This window comes from Littorina saxatilis, unplaced genomic scaffold (genome assembly GCF_037325665.1).
Source record: "Littorina saxatilis isolate snail1 unplaced genomic scaffold, US_GU_Lsax_2.0 scaffold_1004, whole genome shotgun sequence".
NCBI classification, from domain to species: domain Eukaryota; kingdom Metazoa; phylum Mollusca; class Gastropoda; order Littorinimorpha; family Littorinidae; genus Littorina; species Littorina saxatilis.
This window is the reverse complement of record NW_027128346.1, coordinates 15,857-35,977: the sequence shown is the minus strand read 5'-3', so window position 1 is coordinate 35,977 and position 20,121 is coordinate 15,857. Positions and strand designations below refer to the sequence as shown.

The window sequence follows — 20,121 nt, the reverse complement described above, 5'->3', positions numbered from 1 at the left end:
GAGGTTCCATTAGAAGCGTCTTCAATTTGGATGCATCGACTCGGGGATTTTGGAGCCGAATGCACGCAAGTATTCTCCATATGAATCCTCACAAATTTTAAGCAGTATCTTTTCGTTTGGAGCTGCAGACATTTTCTTCACAGCTCTAATATGTTGATACATGTGCCTTGAACATTTAGTCTGTCCACACGTCGAAGGCTTACTGCAAACATATGGATGCGATATATCTTATTAACTTTCGTATTGCATCAAAGAACTAAATTGATCCGTCAGCTTACATTTTGTGTGAAGAAAGGATAGTTGTTCTGAAGGCAAAGAAAATGGGACACTGCTGAACTTGACAATAGTTATCATGATGAAGAGTATGTGGCAATTGCCAGTTTGACCTGCCGAGACGGAGTTTACTTAGAAGCGGGGGAAAAAAAGCATAACACTAAGATTCTGAAATGCATTGTTAGAGTACATTTCATATACAACAAAGCGTTATGAAGTCTCTGAGAGGTTTAACATTGTGAATTTCAATATTGATTTGATCGATGGTGAGTCAACATATGGCCAAATAAAAAAATATATAAGTTACACACTCCGAGTTCTAAATATCGTGCATATTTTTCTAGGGTCGATTTTCAGGTATTATCGAGCCTCTGGCGAGGTAATACCTGACAATCTACCCGAGGGAAAATATGCACGATATTCAGGACGAGGTGTGTAAGCTTTGTATCCTATTACTCCGACGTTTTCATTAAAAAACACACCACTTTTTGACACAAACTCTGCGAGTAGTTTAAACAGTATTTGGGTAAGCAGAAAACAGGCACTCTGCGGCGACCGCAAATCGTGTCATCAAATTCATGTGCGAAACGAGTCCCCTTTTGTCTTTTTGGTAAACGCACCATAAAACCGGTCTGCTTTTGTATACAGTCATCAATACTGCTTAAGAAAACGAATGACAGAGATTGTGCAGTTCAATGCATTTGAAACTGTGCAGTTACCGGCCGGTTTCAGTCAGTGACCCAAGTCAGTTGTCAGAGGCATTCGCCAAAAAGACTGCGTGTGTGATTTTACAAGCGATGAGGATGATTGCTGAATTTGTGCTTATTCGAGCTGTTGTGCTTCAGTGTTCAAATTTGGATTAATTACTTCTTCAATCGTCATTTAGGTGAGCCTTATTTTGATGTCTGTCGTTCAGTCTTAGGCCAGTAAGTTATCTGTACTGTACTGCGGTAGTTTTGTTCTGCTGGTCTATTCAATGTAGGTCAAAACTTGTAAATATATCTGCCTGCATGACCTGAACCCAGACACCGTTGTTTACTTTAAAATTGAAAAATAACACACGCAAGATCCGACCTTCTACGCCACCTTTTATTTTAACGGTATCTCCAACTTTGTAAGTGGCAATTTCCATGTTGTTGGTCAACTTCATCAGTAGCCGATGATTCTGTAGCAAACGAAATATCTACAGCAGACGACAGATGGGACTGCCTTGTTCTGTTGAACCAGATTTAGCAATCAATGCTCTGAAAGCGATAGCAAATGAACAAAATTGTAAGCATACTGTTTTAGTTTAATTCTTATTTCGTCGCTCGGGATTTTTAATCAGGATTTTGTTGTTGGGATTGATCTAAGCGGTTGCCTATGAAGCGTACTAGAGTTGTGCGCCTTGAATCACTCGTCTCTCTCCATCGCTCTCTCTCTCTCTCTCTCTCTCTCTCTCACTGCTTCGGCCAACTCATAATCTTCAATCCGCGCTTTTCACCCCAGCAGATTATGTGTATTCTTTGTTGTTTTCTTTATTTCTTCAATGTTAAAATGTTTGTAGATCGTTAGCCAAACGTGAGTTCGACTTTTATACCGCAGAATATCTCAATCGTTTTGCTGAAGAAAATAGTCCCGGAGTCAACGATAAATATGCAGATGACCTCTATAAATTATTCAATTGTACATGTACTCTGATATCAAAGACAATGACCAATGACAGGTGAGATCGAGACTCGGTGATGATGGATTATGCATATGGTAACCATAGATTATCCAGAATAATCACCACCTCAGCTAACAGAGACAAAGAGGCAGGACATGGGATAAATGTTGGTTTAGGGTAACGTGACCAAAAAAGATAGGGTCGGTAGGTCGGCTTTTTTTCTTCTTAAATTTAGTCTATTTTAAAGGAGGTTACTTCCCTTAGTCTCGGTATGGTTCGCAAAATTTGCCAAAAGTTTGTTTCCTTTTGAGAAATGAAAAAAAGTTTTAGGGTCGGCGGGAAAAAAATAGGGTCGGTCGGGTTACCCTAAACCAACATATATTTGGCCTACGGGGAGGTCGCGTAATACCCTTTTTGTACGCTGATAACTACACTTGTCAAAAACATTATTGCGACAAATTTCGCACCCAAATTAAAGCAATAGTTCCCGAGTCATTTCATTCTATACCAGTTAAGGCCGTTCACTTGACTTTCTGGATCACCTTTCAGATCAAAGATTTCTTTTACAAGGATCACGTGACCGCCGCTCAATTAAGGGTACCCTCAAAATCGACCGCACAAAAACGGAAGGTACCAATTAAAAATCGACGAAAAATCACAATAGGCAAATCTTTGTAACATTTACATACGAGATGAAAGTAAAATTAATTATCTACCCCGAACATGTTGTTTTGTTTAGCTAGCTTACGCATTTCGCGTGCTATGCTGTTCCTACTGATGCAGGTGTCGATCGCATGAGCAGTCAAAAACGGGAGTGTTTGCGTCAATTTCGAGAGGTATTGTGACAAAAAGCGCTGCATTTCAGGAATGACTTGGTGGATTGCTTTGAAACTTTCAGGATATTTTGCCAACATACTAGAAGTGCCTCGAGTCAAATGTTGGATTGTTACAGTTGTTTGTTCAGATGTTAAGCAATGAACCGGGAAAATGTTTTAAACTCGTCATAGGATTTTTGACTTGTGTCCAAAAATGCATGACTTCGCATGTCTACAGAGGTGCGCTTAGAATTTATAAAGGTAAATCGCCCGAGACTGGCAGGGGGGCCGGGGGCATACCCCCCCCCCCTCCCGCGCCTCGTTTCTTTTTTGTTTTCCGAAGAAGCAAAATGATGCTATCTGGTGCGATTTGAGCTTGGAAATTGCCACAGAATCATCTGAACAAATTCCCAAGTAAAATTCTTGACGACGCAATTTCCATTTGAAAAAAAAAGCAAAATCAGATAGACTGCTTACGTTCCAGAATTCTGAATAAAAAACCCTAAGTATGGTAGGTATATGGAACGTTTATTTTGTAACCAAAAAAGCGTTACATTTACATTTACAGTACGTGGACACTTTTGAGACAAGTTCTTTATCTGTAACATAAGTGTCTGTCTGTCTGTCTGCTTCAAAGGCCGCTGGGTCGACGTGCCGTAAATGTAAAGTTTCTTTTATAAAAAAAAAAACGTTCCATGGCACATGAAATAAAATGATTAAATGATAATAATAATAATAATACGAATATTTATAACGCGCACATATCTTACCAACAGGCGACTCAAGGCGCACATACACTCATTCACACACACGGAGACTTAAAGTCACCAACACACACACACACCATCAACCATTAAAATATGTACAGTTATTCAGGGTGGGATGGGGTGGGCAGTGTAGAATTGTAAGGGAAATAACTTAGTTGCAAAGAGGGGGGGGGCTTGATCACATGACACGACTGACAAATGACAGACCATTGACGGACCACGTGACGAGGTAGGCCAATCAGGCGACAAGGCGGCAAATCGCCAACGGCACAGCGCAGTTAATCAGAGAAATCAGAACCACACAGACGTTACGTCGCCCCGAAAGGGATCCCCGTATCAAGTAAGTACCTTGGTAGAACATGGTCGCCAGTGCTTAGCTTGCCGTTCCAGTAGAACATGGTCGCTAGGAACGGACGGCCATACTTGCCAAGGGCACACTATGGGTATCCCGTAAAACCCGTGTAAAATATTACATTGGCGACGAGGATGTCGAGACGAGCCTGCGCCATGTTGCGAGACCGTTTTCGACGTGGGTTGGGGGGTGGAAAACGTCTCTGGTGATGGTCTGATTGACTGCCGGGGACATATGGAGTTTCCTCCGGTGTCCTCCTTTTGTGTTTCATTCTAATTTATGGTTACCTTGCATAGGAGTAAAGGATTGTTTTAGTTTCGAAATTGTTTAGGGAATTTTTAGTTTCCGTTGCCTCTGTAGACTCAATCGGGTGCACAAAGTGTAGCCGAGTGAGAACTTGACTGTAAAAATAATAAACTGGGTAACGTATCGGATTCCTGGAATGAATTAAACAAAGTCTTATGTTTTTAATTCGAAATTGTTTAGAGATTTTTGAGTTTCCGTTGCCTCTGTAGACTCAATCGGGTGCACAAAGTGTAGCCGAGTGAGAACTTGACGGTAAAAACAATAAACTGGGAAACGTTTCGGGTTCCTGGAATGAAATAAACAAATTCTTATGTTTTTAATATTAGACAAGTAGGTTTTTGATTAATTTCCCGTTGCACAGATATCAAACGTCGCAAGTTGTGACGAACGAGACCACTTGCGGTTTACAAAATACCTACAATCCGTTGCTTTGAGCAAGTTTTTGTTATTATATTTGCAAGGTGTTTGTTGTTATAATGAAGGAGATGCATTTTGAATAGGAGGGTTGATGGAATAGTTTTTAAGTTTAAAAATTCTTCCAATTTATTTTGGCGTTCGTTGGAGATGTCGTCTGCTTAACGTTAGAACCGGAAGTGAGATCATAATTATTTATTCAAGGCCGCCATTATGTGGGTTGCTTCCGGTTCGAATGTTGTGTTTTTCGTGTTGATCGTCGTAAGTTTACTTGTTAATAGCATGATGGATTTATGGTTTTGATATGGGAATATTAAGTTCAGCTATCAGACTTTGCCGGTTTGAATAGGGGATATGGCGTTTAAAAGTTCAGCTATCAGACTTTGCCGGTTTGAATAGGGAATATGGTGTTAAAAAGTTCAGCTATCGGACTATGTTCGGTTTGTTATGGGAATATTAAGTTCAGCTATCAAACTATGTGCATATATGCATCGTGTAAAATGTGTGTATAGTGCATCATAACATTTTTGTGTGTGCTTTATATCATGTAGCGTGTGTAGTCAACTGCTTGGAGATGTGAGTGTACTGGTTATTTTTTTTAGTTTTGTTGTTTATAAAATAACAATTCTTTTCTCTCTACTCTTTTTGTTATTGTAATCGTTCATAACACATTGTCTTGTTCAATATTCTAACATTTTTAACACGTTCAACTCATCAACATTGTTGTTAACTGTACTAAAAGACCGTTCATTGGTAATTTATACTTACAATAATCTGTAATTGTTTTAACCATCATGTAGTGTGTAACAGTTTTTCAAAGTTTTGTTCACTAGTGTATTCAGCATGTAGCTTGTATCATGTAATAGTTGTTTTGTGATAGCATCAAGTTGAACAGTCATGGATTTAATCAAATAAATTTATCCAAGTACAGGTGTTGTCACAACTACAGGGTTACTGTATTGTAAAGTTGTGGTGTTGGTTTTTTATGTTTTTCGTTTTTGTTGAGTTCTGTTACAAATTGGATGATAAACCAGAAAATTCTAGTACAAGTATTCATTTAGTGTCAAATACATTGGGGATTTTCTGGGGATTTACCAGTCATGGCAGAGAGCATGGACTCTGGTAGGCACGTGCAACAGATCTCAGTGGGGGATATAATTGCCCGATTTAACATCACGGCTTCTCAAGCTAAGAAGATTGCGGTTTGGCTAAACATGGCAGATGCTACGGCAGATGTTTTCATGGAAAAAGCCAAGATTGGACGTGGTCTAAAGGACAGAGTGTATGGTTTCTATGAAGCCATGCATGGAAAGTGCATTGTGATCGATGCTCCAGAATATAGAGCAGAAGTGAGGGAAATTAACTTTCCAACTTCAGAGTCTCTAATGGCTGGAGGTCGGCAGGATGTATTCCAGCTGAGTGACAGGGTTTCAGTCCTCGATCCAATTGAGACTGTTAACCAAGCAAGGCCGTTTGCGGCCTTCGCGGACCCAGTGCAAAGTCACTCTTGGGCTGGCTGTTCCCAGTTGATGGATTTTGATCCCCTGAGTTCTGATGGACGATCAGACAGGCAAGGACCATCATTTACCGTAGGCTCTGGTAAGGGAGTACTAGACGATGGTGACAGATGGGAAGGGGAGAAAAGAAAAGTTTTACAAGATGTAAAACAACTTACCCAAGAGAGGGGTAAGAAGAGTGGGAATGGAGTTTGCAAATCCAAGAGTAGTGTGAGAAATACTGAAAAGGTATACCTACACAAGGAAAAAGCAACACAGGAAAGGATTAGTCGAGAGGAAAAGGAAGTAGAGCTGACTTCTTTGTTCTCATCAGCGACTAGTTTGTTAGATTCTGTGAGTGATTCTGAGTATTCAGGGAGACAGGACAAATCTATTGCAGATAGTGTAAAGGCGGAGGAAATGGTTAGAGACTTGTCAGCCAAGTCTGGAGAGCACTCCAGTAAAATTTCTCGCATTTCGCGCTGTTTAAATGCAGTAAAACAAGTTCAGGACTCTTGGATGCTAGAGTCAAGGAAATCGATGAGCGATATGAAACGGTTAATAGAGAGTTTAGCAGAAAAAGTCTCCGAAGACAGGAACTCCGTGAAAACCGCGTTAGATGCTGCGCAAATTAGTTTGCAAGAAGTGGCTAAAATAAAGAAGGAACTAGGTCAGAAAAAATCTGAAAAGGAAGTGATTAGGCGTCCGAGTGCTGTAGGAATACAATGCGAGCATTCACCTATCAGAATTTCTACAGGTTTAGACGTAGATTCGGAGGAAGAGGAACCGGAAGTGAGACGTGATCAGAGAGTAAGAAAGGATCAAAACAAAAGCCCACCTAAAATGGAAAAGAGAAGACCACTTCCTAAGTTGGAGAAATTCTCTGGGAAAGAATCGTGGAAAGATTTCGGGGGACAGTTTTGTAGGTACAAGTCTTTGTCTGGGTGGTCAATAGATGAGGCTACAGCATACTTAGGATTGTATTTAACAGGGGATGCGCTGCGTTATTTCAACCAGTTGTCAATAGCAACCCAAAATAATCTGGGGGAGGCGATGGCCGCTTTGGATCGTCGATTCGGTCGTTTGGGAACCACGGAGGCACAGAAAGCTGCGTTTCACAATCTGCATCAGAAGGAAAAGGAATCGATTAACGATTTCGCAGATCGGGTACGCGGTGTGGCTTTGGAGGCTTTCCCTTCACTTCCGTCAGATTATGTCGAGGAAGAGACGATCAGGAAATTCCTGGAGGGGGTTGTAGAAAAAGAAGCTGGACTTCACTGTTTGAATAACAAGTACAGTTGTTTAGAAAGGGCAGTGGGGGCAGTACAAATCTTCGTAGAAAATCAGCGATGTATTTTTGGGCCGCGTCGTGTTCGAAGAACTGGGAGCCCTGAGATGGTGGAGGAAGGTGATAGAGTTGCAAGGGTGAGGTTTAAAGGGGAGGAGAAAAGTGACTCGGAAGAAAGAAAAGAGATTGAAAAGGTGGGTACTGAGAAAGAAAAAATGGGAACAGAGTCCAACAAAGAGATCAAAGACATGTTGTTGAAGCTACAAAACACCTTTGAAAGGTATGTGAAAACAGATAAAATCCTCGAAAAAGGTAGAGAACAAGCCTTAGAGGAGAAGATTAAAGAAATGGAAGCTCAATTGAACATGTTGAGAAATGGAAGAAGGGACAGTTCCCCAGGAAGGAGTACAAATAGAATGGGTGGTAAAGAGCGTAGTCGTTCCCCCATCGAATGTTTTCGATGCCGAGAAAAAGGCCACATGGCTAGAGAATGCACACAGGCCCCTGCATGGAGAACCTCCCCCCTTTCTCGGTCACCAGCATCCTCACCAGAAAAAGGGCGAAGTGATTTAAACGCTCCAGAGAGGGTTTGAACACCAGGCGCGAGCTCTCTCAATGCAAATTGCCGGAGAAAAAAGACTCAGTAAAAGAAGAACAGGTCTATGCAACAAGCAGTAAAAAAGGTGGACAAAATTTAGTAATAACAGTGGTGATTGAGAAGGAACCGATTCTAGCTGTAGTAGACACTGCAGCTCAAGTTACAGTGATAAACTCAAAGTGGATAAAGAAGTTAGGAGAGAGTAAGCAGTTCATACCCACTACATTGAAAGGGATTGGTAATAAATCGCTTCCTGCGAAGGTGTTTTCAAATGTTGAGGTTGCCATTGGGGGCAGGGTGTACACGATGACTGTAAGAAGTGCTGACATCGAGGAAGATATGTTGTTAGGGCTGGATTTTTTAGCTAAACATAAAGCAGTCATCGATTTGAGCAAACAAGAAATAAAGCTGGGAGATCAAGTCATTGTTGCAGACCTTGTTCAAGATGAGTCAAGTATTTTTTCAGGATGCAGAGTAAGGCTGATTAGTAGGATTCATGTTCCCGCAAATTCGGTTACTTATGGTGTAGGGGAGTTAACAAGACCAATTACGGATTCATTCCTATTCCAACCAGCACGGGAGGCAGTTCTTTGTTTGATACCTGCTTCATTTCACTCAGCGGGGAAAACAGCCATTTTGCAACTAATAAATGATACTGGAACAGCAATTTGGATAGAGGCAGGTACAATAGTGGGAACAGCAATTGCAGGAAAAGATGTAAATCCTCCTCAGAATGATTCAAGGAAAGTAAGAAAAGTTGAAAACAATATGGACACGGATGAAAGAATCCAACAAAAAGAAGTTCCAGAACATTTGCAGGATTTGTTTAAGAGATCATCTGTGGGGTTAGATGAGACAAGATTAGCAGCATTAAAAGAGTTGCTGATTGAGTACGCTGATGTGTTTGCAGCTCATGATTTGGATTTAGGCTGTTTTACAGACAGTCCGCATAGAATTAATACGGAAAATGCAGCTGCAGTAAGACAACGTATGAGAAGAGTTCCAAAAGGATTTGAGGGGGAGGAAGAAAAGAATCTTAAAGCAATGCTGGAGGCTGGGGTGATTCAACCCTCTGAGTCGCCTTGGGCTTCACCACCGGTGCTGGTACGGAAAAAGGATGGTCATGTGAGATGGTGTCTGGATTTTCGTAGATTGAACGCGGTCACTAAAAAGGATGCGTTTCCATTACCATTGATATCCGATTGTATAGACGCTTTAGCAGAAAACACGTATATGAGTACGTTGGACTTAGCGTCAGGATATTGGCAAATCGAAATACATCCGGATGACAGAGAGAAAACAGCGTTCATTACAAGATTTGGTTTGTTTGAACATACAAGAATGGGCATGGGTTTATGTAACGCTCCTAGTACTTTTCAGAGGGCTATGAATTTAGTACTTCGGGGATTAACATGGAAAACTGTGTTGGCATTTCTGGACGACGTATTGGTGCTAGGAAAAGATTTCGAAGACCATCTGTCAAATCTGAAAGAAGTGCTAGAGAGGTTAAGACATTATCACCTGAAATTAAAGCCGAGGAAATGTGCATTGTTTAGAACTGAAGCAAAATTTTTAGGTAAAATTGTTACTGGTAACTCAGTAGCAGTGGATCCAGAAAATATTGAAACGGTTAGGGATTGGCCAAAACCAACATGTACGAAAGACGTGGAGAGTTTTCTGGGTTTTGTCAATTACCATAGAGAGCATATTCCCCGATTAGCCGACATAGCAGCTCCTTTGTATGCTTTGACGGGAAAAGCGCCGTTTCAGTGGTTCGAAAAACATACAGAAGCGTTTGAAGCATTGAAAGACTCATTGCTTTCAGCGAGGGTTTTAGCCTTGCCGCGTAACGAGGGATATTTCATTTTGGACACAGATGCGTCAAATCAGGCTGTAGGTGGTCAATTGTCGCAAGTACAAGATGGAAAAGAAATGCCAATAGCGTTCGCGAGCAAGCGACTGATACCCGCTCAACGTAACTACTGCACAACGCGAAAAGAGTTGCTAGCACTAATTACATTCGTGAGACATTTTCGACATTACCTTCTGGGAAGGCGTTTCTTAGTCAGAACCGATCATAGCAGTTTGGCGTGGTTAATGCGATTTAAAGACATTAATGGACAGCTAGCAAGATGGCTAGAGGAATTAGCCCAGTTCGACATGCAAATCGCGCACAGGAAAGGAAAAGATCATGGGAACGCGGATGCTCTATCTCGGATTCCAGATACATTGGAGTATTGTGATTGTTATCGTGCTGGGGAAGATGTTAAATCATTGCCGTGTGGGGGTTGTGTATATTGTACAAGGGCACATCACCAATGGGCAAGGTTTGAAGACGAAGTAGATAACATCGTTCCTTTAGCAATACATAAGGAAACCAGGATTAGAGTGTGTTCAGAAGACCGAAGTAACTGGGTAGCTCAGCTATCGGAACAAGATAAGAAACGGGAACAGGAACAGGACAAAGATCTAAAAGTCTTGAAGGAATGGTTGGGGAGAGCAGAAAAGATAACAGCGACTGAGTATGCTGCGCAATCTCCAATTGTTAAAGTTCTGTGGGCTAGTGGGTGTACAAGATTAGAAAATGGAATTTTAATCTATCAACATCTGGGACAGCCCAATAAAGAGCTGTATATAGTTCCAAGCCAGTTACGCAAAGCCGTGTTAAGGTTAGCACATGATGTGAGTTGCGCTGGTCATTTTGCGAAAGAAAAGACCCTAGAAAGAATCAAAAGACATTTCTATTGGCCATCAATGGCTAGAGAAGTAGAAACGTACATTTTGGGGTGCACAAGTTGTAATAGAAGTAAACCATTACAAAAGAAGTTTAAGGCTCCTTTGAGATCATTTACAACGGGTGCTCCTATGGAACGTTGTCATTTGGATATTCTAGGGCCTCTCCCTCGTACAAAGAAAGGAAATGTATATATTCTGTTGATGGTGGATCAATTCACAAAATGGGTAGAAGCAGCACCATTACCGGATCAAACTTCAGAGACAGTCGCTAAGGCAGCATTAGAGTATCTATTCTCTAGGTTCGGTTGCCCGTTAGAAATTTGTACTGATCAAGGATCAAACTTTACAAGTCAACTAATGGGACAGTTGTGTGAACTTTTAGAGATTAGCAAAACTCGTACAACACCGTATCATCCTAGCTCTAATGGGCAAGTTGAGCGAATCAATAGAACATTGTTACAGATGATTCGCTGCACGATTAAGGAGGGTCAAAGTAGTTGGGATGATAAGCTACAGTTACTCATGGCAGCAGTTAGATGTACCATTAATAAGTCTACGGGTTTTACACCTAATCAACTCATGCTGGGTAGAGAAGTAAGACAACCGTTGGAACTTATGATGGGAGTCAAGGTAGAAGAACTGACTGTTGGGGACTATGTAGAAAAGGTGCAGAAGGACATGAAAGAGGCTCATGCTCTAGCAAGGGCTGAGTTAAACCAGCAACAAAGAAGACAGAAAAAGCAGTATGATCTGCGTAATAAAAGTGCCTCTTATCACAAGGGTGATGTAGTGTTATTGGCAAATTCAGCATCTAAAATCGGGCAATGCAGGAAATTGTCTCCTCTGTGGGCAGGCCCTTATGTGGTGGTACAAGTGATCTCCCCTATTCTATTGAAAATAGTCAGTAGAAAAAGAGAGTGGGTGGTGCATCATGATAAGCTTAGGCTATGTACGGATCGTACAGTGCCAGCATGGATTCGGCGGAGGAGGCAGTTGCTGGTGTCACAGACAGATGGTGTAGAAAATGGTCCCCATCCATTAGATGATAAAGCAACTCTGTTGGAAGAACCAGTGTACTGTTTCTGTCGTAAACCAAATGATGGTAAACTAATGATCGCTTGTGACTACTGCAATGAGTGGTTTCACGGGAAATGTGTTAATGTGACCCAAGAGGAGGCGGAAAATATCAACCTGTTTAAATGCCCTGATTGTAAAAGGTGCTGAACTAATGAAATGGCATGTTATGTTTTATAAATTTTTAATTGTGTTCCTAATTGAATTGTAAGTTGGTTATATGCATGAAGCTATATTTTGATTAACATGTTTATGAATAAATGAAGGGAAAAGTAATGTAATTCAATTAATGGGAATAAGAAGGGTTTGAATGTTTGAAGTTATTATTGTACTAAAGTAATAAAATTATTGTTATTGAAGTTATAAGTATATTGAAGGTTAGTATGTTTATAAGAAGGGTTTGAAGTCATTATTTTACAAATTATTTCCGTTCTAGGATCATTATATGAGTAAATGAGCCATTGGGAAAGTAACAAAATTATTGTTATTAAAGTTATAAGTATATTGAAGTATGTTTCAAAACTAAATAATAAACAGAAAACGAGAAAGGGAGTAAAATAATGGAAGAGTGAATGGAGAAGTGGAGAACAATAATAATAGCATTATGAATTCTTTACAGGGACAACGACGAAGACTGGTACGGACAAAGACGGTACGACGAGTACAGGGGGTGGGACCCGGGGCCGTATTGGGGTAGAGGGGGGTATGATGACTGGAGTAGGGGGGGATATCGCTGGAGTGGTAGCGATTCCATCGGATAGGCTGCTACTGGAGACTGACGCACCTTATGCTCCGGTGACAGGTAGTTTTAGCGTGCCGCATGACATCGCTACCACAGCCAAGTACGTGGGACAGATCCGCAGGACAAGCGAGACGGCCATCCTCGCTCTTGCACATGAGAATGCAAAGCGGTTTTTCGGTCTACCAATCGGGAATCGTGCCTTCGATCGGAGGGAGTCAGTCTGAGCTGGCCAAAGAAACCCGTGCAGTGTTTAGAGGGGAAATTGTGTTTTTTAAAAAGGGGGAAGAATAGAGATTTACTTATGGGTTTAAGGGGGTAAGGGATGAATTAAAAAATAAGGTTAACTGTTTAACCAGCCAGCGTATTGAAAGGTAAAGAACCTTCATTAGTGTGTATGGGGTAACTGGTAGGTGTGATTTTAGGGTTTATTAGATAAGGATTTGTAAACGTGTGTTAAATTTGGATTAACCGTTTAGGAACATGGTTATAGTATAGCAAGTGTTATTGTGTTATGGTTAATAGTAGAGCAGGTCGTTGTCGGGTGTAATAATTTTTTATGTGATACATTGTTGAGTGAAAATCAGGGAAGGGTGTTGATAAACTGGAATGGAATGATTAACCCTGATGGCCATGGGCGGGGTTCGAGTTACAGGACAGTAAATAAATCAACCTTGAAAACAATTTGCAGTTTGTTCACATTAAGTATGATAAAAATTGAATAAGGATGACGTATTAATAATAAAGGGTTTCAATAAGGGGAAACTAATTAAACGGGGAGGAATGTAAGGGAAATAACTTAGTTGCAAAGAGGGGGGGCTTGATCACATGACACGACTGACAAATGACAGACCATTGACGGACCACGTGACGAGGTAGGCCAATCAGGCGACAAGGCGGCAAATCGCCAACGGCACAGCGCAGTTAATCAGAGAAATCAGAACCACACAGACGTTACGTCGCCCCGAAAGGGATCCCCGTATCAAGTAAGTACCTTGGTAGAACATGGTCGCCAGTGCTTAGCTTGCCGTTCCAGTAGAACATGGTCGCTAGGAACGGACGGCCATACTTGCCAAGGGCACACTATGGGTATCCCGTAAAACCCGTGTAAAATATTACAGAATGCATGGATTATGTGGAAAAAAGGAATGTCTTGAGTGCAGATTTGAATGATTCGAGGGACTGTTGTTGACGGAGGGGGAGAGGTAGTGTGTTCCATTGGCTAGGTGCTTGGAAAGAAAATGAGCGTTGACCTGCTGTTTTGAGTTTGGTGTGGGGGATGTTGAGCAAGGGAGTCGGTAGATGATCTGAGTGCTCGTGAAGGGACATAGAGAGAGAGAGAGTCGGAGAGATAGGCAGGGGCGAGACCATGGAGGCATTTGTAGGTGAGAGTGTTGATTTTGTATGTGATACGGGCAGGAACGGGCAACCAGTGGAGCTGATTTAGGAGGGGGGTGATATGATCTCCCTGTTTCTTTCGTAAGACAAGACGGGCAGAGCTATTTTGAATGCGTTGGAGACGAGAGATAGAAGAAGAGGGAAGACCCGCCAAGAGAGAGTTACAATAGTCAAGACGTGAGAGAATGGTGGAAGTGACCAGTTTGGCGGTAGCATCTGTGGTGAGGTACTTGCGGATAGTGGCGATGCGGCGGAGTTGGAAGTAGCAGGTGCGAGAGACAGAAGAGATGTGTTGTTTCATGGAAAGGGTGTTGTCTAGAGTGACTCCGAGGTTTTTGACAGCAGAAGACAGAGGGACAGAAGAGTCAGAGAGTTACAAAAGATTTTAGGAACTCTAGCTCCAGAAAACGACTAATTACCTCAGATTGCCGCAGGGCATACTTTGCAATGTCGTGCGCTTCTCTGTAATAGTCCTCGCGATAAAATAGCTGCGCTTGTACATAACCTTGGCGGGCGTCCGTCTGTGACTCCACGTCTGCGCCTTTGTAAGACAAAAATGAATGTGTTCGAAAATCTCTCTCTCTCTCTGTCTCTCATTCTCTGTCTGTCTGTCTGTCTGTCTGTCTGTCTCTCTCTTTCTCTCTCTCACTCTCTTTCATGTCTGTCTATCTGTCTGTCTGTCTGTCTGTCTCTCTCTCTCTCTCTCTCTCTCTCTCTCTCTCTCTCTCTCTCTCCCTCTCTCTCTCTCTCATCTCTCTTACTTGACAAATAACGTACATGCAATCAATGTAAAATATCCTCTCTGTCTCTTTTTTCTGTCTGTCTGTCTGTCTGTCCTTGTCTGTCTCTGTCTCTCTTTTTACAGTAAACATGACATCATACTATATATTGCTGGATTCAGTGAATGATAAGGAACGCAATACAATCACTTTTGAATCTATTACTAAATCATTTAGTAAATGTTTATTTGATGTGCAATGTTTAGAATCTTAATGAACTAACTCATTAAAACTGATGTGCAAACCCATAGTTTGAATTATGTCAAAGATTGCTTGACTACATTTCAAATAATTTGGTTGAAAAATTAGGTCGTCACAGGGCCGCCTCAACTTTCACTAAAAGCCGGATATGATGTCATTAACTAAAGTTAACTAAAGTTGACTAAATGTAAAAAGAGATCGTCGGCTTTCACCTTTTAATGAATACAGTACCGGATGAAGATTTTTTTCTCATATTTAACAACATACTTTGTGGTAGATCCAGTTTGAACAAGGTTCTTGCACACTCCTCGAAGCCCTGAAGAAACAGAAAAGTCAAACAACATTCGTTCTGATGCGGAAATTCACGACTTGCAATAGGGTTTGGGACTGAGCGCATAGTGAACGCCATTGTTAGTCTCGGCTTTTGAATTTGTTGGGGGAGCACAAACTTCGGGATCTTTTCGACAAGAATATACCACTTAAAAGTTTCGCGGCTATTGAGGATTTCGCGCATGCGCAGGTCACTTTTGCGAGTAAATTGCAATTCCGGTAAAACATGTGTGATTTGATTGCATAGCCTGGATTCGTGCCATATTGTAGTCTTCCAGCCCTGAAGTTACCTTTAAGTGTCCGAAGAAAGAGAGTTAAGGTTTTTTCGATCACATCGGTCACACAAACGCGCGATTTATCTTACTTTTAATGAACATATTATTGTTACATGCAGTGTACTTCATCGCAACCCAACACAGGAAACATCGCACAGTACTGTGTGGCATAACTTGTTGCTTCCAGATAACTTTCTCCCACAGCACTTTGTTCCCATCATTCGTAATAAAAGTTTATCTGAAAAAAAACCTATCTGAATGGTGGGCTCGCAGTCACATTCGACCAACTCCTGAGGAGCCTTAATTGTGAATTCGGCAAAATTGGGACCCCCATTTCCGAAGTCGGTAACCTCAATTACTACAACCAATAATTGAACAAGTGTATATGCCACAAATATGGATTGAACTTGAAGTTTATGCTGGAACTTTGATGGAAATGCACCGTCGTGTTCACTCGTATTCTCAAGCGCCATGCTTTGCCGTGCAGACGACGCGGGGATGCTCGACGAAAACGTCTCGACCAATCAGAATCGCTATAGGTATCACGTGGGTTTCCTTCTTTCTTCCATGTAGCGCCGGAACTGTTAAGTGGTGAATCAAGAAAAGTGTTGTCGCAGTTGCGTCAAATGTAGCATTGCGTCATGTTTATTAAGGACCGGTCCCCAAAAAGAGTTCACAATTAAACGAACGTTGTCCTGCACTGACAGATTTATTTCCGAAAATCGTATATTATGCTAAGGGGGTGACTGCAGCTTGGTTTAAGGCATACATGTCTTCTGCGTGCAGACTTGTCTCTCAAAGCAATACATTTTCAACGGTTTTTTTTTTACCGGAAAGTTACGTTCCCCCATCAAACCTTCACCCTGATTTTTTCATTATGCTGGTTTTGGGGTCCTGCAAGTCGTGGATAATGCGAGAAAAAAATTCCAGATCTTTCCAAATAAACATAGAGATCAAAGTTGTGAAAGAAAAACTGAAAGTTATCAGAGACTTTCGTTCGATAAAAGATTATAAAAATCTCACAGCAGAGCAAAAGAGCGAGCTTTATATATACCTTACTCTCTTTTCTGCTCTGCTAAGAGATTTGTATAATCTCGAAAGATATATACATAATTATATAGTATATCCTTTATCTACCAAACAATTACCGGACAGTCCCAAGGGCGGATCTGGGGGGGGGGGTTACACGGGTTACGTAACCCCCCCCCCCCCACCCCCCCAAAAAAAGAGGTAATTTATTGGCTCAGGATGCACCAGATAGCTCTATTTTGCTTCTTTGGATAAAAAAAATTTCCGGGGGGCCATGCCCCCGGACCCCCCTAGAGGCTTAGGCGCCTTCGGCGCCGTCAACTTGTATCTTCGCAGTCATTTGATCACAGTGAATTGATCCGCCCTTGCGGACACTCTTCTTGTAGTATACCACAAAAATAAGTGAATACAGCTAACCGTCAGTGTATATTTGTTTCAGTACCAAACATCCATAGTGACTCTTTTAACGTATGACCAATATTCATATCTGCTGCGGACTGATTTGTTTTGTTTTGGCAAAATAAATTTCGTAGATTAAGATCGGCATTGGTTACACAATTAATTCCTCAACTAAACGGACAAAAGAGAGGAAACATTCGGAGAAAATTTTGTTTAATCATCATATGTATATATATGACTACCGTATTGTTAGTGATTTGTCAGTCACATTGTATCTGTTTATCATTTAAGCGTCCTTCAATTCAGTACTCTACAAGAACAGGAACAGGAACAGTAAGTGAATGACTTAATTAGCTCTATAGTGTTATGAATCTTGAAAAAGACAGATACCTTAAATTCCATAAGTTCATTTGATAAAGGGACGTGAGCTCAATGTAAAGGTCCATATGCCGAAAATTACAAGGCATTTCTTTGTAATACCAATATACTACGTTTATGTTCGTACCAGATGGAGAAGGCAGGAACACCGCTGTATCACTGTACGGTACAACAAATGCTCATTCATCTCGTGTCCAGGCATATTGAAGAGTGTAGCTATCTTGCCGGCAACGAATAACGTCGCTGCAGGACGTTTTCGTTCAATCCATGCGATGAAGTCTAGCAGTGCATCGAATTCCTGTTTATGTAAACAAACCGGACAATTTGTCACATCAGATTGTTCAGACAAAGAGTGTGTGTGGGAGTGGGGGGAAGGGGCGGTGGGGGGATGCTATTTGTTTTATCTTTATTTAGGCCAATACATCAATGCAAATCTATACAGAGTAAACGCCACCATCATCTGCATCACATGCTTGTTTAATGATATCATGATAAACAACATCCTTCCCATTGCACAGAAAATGTAGGGGAAGGGTCCTCAATATGGACCACTTTTTGTTTCATACTGATAAATAGCTCGTTTTCTTACGAATATGTTTTACTTTGTGCTTAGGAGTTGTTCTCTCCTTAATTTACCGTTAGGCCTAATGAGAGCGAATTAGCTTTGATATAGGCCTACATTAAGCACGAATAAAAAAATCGAGAAAACCAACTGGTCCATAATAGCAGCCTGGGCGTCTAGTATGGCCAAGTGAAGAGGTCATCATGAATCATTTGTTTGTTTGTTTGTTTGTTTGCTTAACGCCCAGCCGACCACGAAGGGCCATATCATTGACAGTATAACGTGCGCCACACACAAGACAGAAGTCGCAGCACAGGCTTCATGTCTCACCCAGTCACATTATTCTGACACCGGACCAACCAGTCCTAGCACTAACCCCATAATGCCAGACGCCAGGCGGAGCAGCCACTAGATTGCCAATGTTAAAGTCTTAGGTATGACCCGGCCGGGGTTCGAACCCACGACCTCCCGACGCATTACCACTAGGCCAACCGTGCCGGTCATCATGAATCATTGTAATAAGCCAAATATACTTCAAAATAACACGATACAACTCAGTTTGCAAGTAAGACTAATGCAAATATGCTGCAGATCTGTTTCAGTTTGATGAGAACGTTATTTGAAGCATAACAAGAAACTAAAGACACTTCTCAAACACAGAGAGAAAATAAATGAAATTACATGTATCAATTTTCACGTAAAGAAGATTGATATAGTTTTTGAAAACTTTAGGGCGATATATATAGGTTATTTTTCTCAAGCGTGTTAATGCATGAGTGAAACCAGTCTTCATGTTTTCTTTTCTAGTATTTGCGGAAGGTGGTCCATATGAGATTTTGCTATATTTTTTTGTTTCGTGCCAGAAAGACGAGGCCAACACTGCTAAAATGTAAGAATGACAGTCTTAGCTGTCATGTCAGGGCAACTTGTGTACACGTGTTAACAGCTGTGTCTGTGGACAAAAACTAGTCTGTTTTAAGCGTCAAGTGAACGCTGCTAGAAGTGTAAAAAGTTAAAATGGTTATCGGGTTTGTGGTTTGTGTGTATGCAAGTATTTATCTATATCTATATACGGCTTGTGTGTGTGTGTGTGTCTGTCTGTCTTTCTGTCTGTTCGCTATGCACGGCCAAAGTTCTCGATGGATCTGCTTCAAATTTGGTGGGCATATTCAGGTAGACCCCGGACACAATCTGGTCGATGAAAATTTTCAACACGTGCTCTCAGCGCGCAGCGCTGAAGCGATTTTGGTTTTTATGGTTTTTCTGTACATCCATTCCCAGTAACTCTTCCTTATTTTCTCCAGTGTTTTGCGCGTTTATCTCCCTTCCTTCGTGTGGCGTCAATCGCGTACGGTGCGCCACTCACCCGGCTTCGCCGGGTATTCGGCTCTACTTCTTCCCGGCGAAGCCGGTACCCGGCGAAGCGGGTAATCATCTAGTATGTTATATGCAAGTTATCCAGAGAAGGTAAATGTATCGAATAAAATTGTTTCGAGCGTTCAAGCACCGTTACTTTGTCAGAATTGGAGGTCGTCAATACGTATTAGGAACCGTTCAATTTTAGAGGCGCATCCTCTACATCATCAGCAGCACAATGCTATACCGTTAGGCCTATTTCTATCGGTCTTATTGTTTTGTTGTGTTTCATTTGTTTTTTGTTTGTTTGTTTGTTCGTTTGTGTGTAGAATAATAGTTACACTATCAATGTATTTAGCATCCAACAGAGACAAAACAATACATGCAGATTTCTCTACCCACAAGTGATCTCCTCTGTACTGTACATGTACATCATCAGATTTATATATAAATATGAACTGAATACTAACCTCGTTGCGATCGCTGTCAACGGCACCCATGTCGAAAGAGTGTGATATCACCATTCCTATGAGATAAGCAAACCTTTGGAAGAGTTCGGACCCAGTGTTGTCTTTTCCATTCCTAAGAAACTGATGGATGAATAGCACTCCGCCAAGTTTATCAGAGATTACCAAGCATTCTGAAGGAAACGCTGTTAAGGCTGAAACGATACAATTAAACCACAATCAAAACAGGAAATCAAACCCAAAATCCATGTGGACTTTTTTTGAAGTCCGAAGCATAACTTTCTCTTCGCAGAGAAAGAGGGGGACAGAGGGAGGGAGAGAGAGAGAGAGAGAGAGAGAGAGAGAGAGAGAGAGAGAGAGAGAGAGAGAGAAAGAGAGAAAGAGAGAGCGAGAGAGAGAGAGAGAGAGAGAGAATTGAATTGAATTGGACTTTATTTAACA

General features: G+C 41.4%; 1 protein-coding gene across 1 annotated transcript in view; it reads right to left on the bottom strand.

Annotated features, from left to right (window-relative positions):
* The window catches only part of LOC138956706 (uncharacterized), a gene marked incomplete at its 3' end in the record, with an annotated part of 31,986 nt that extends 12,098 nt beyond the window's left edge, over window positions 1–19,888 (bottom strand). The window contains 4 exon segments of the mRNA XM_070327995.1: window positions 14,324–14,445; window positions 15,152–15,200; window positions 17,423–17,593; window positions 19,684–19,888. Coding sequence (XP_070184096.1) covers window positions 14,324–14,445; window positions 15,152–15,200; window positions 17,423–17,593; window positions 19,684–19,737 — 396 coding nt within the window.
* Window positions 19,889–20,121: the final 233 nt, after the last annotated feature.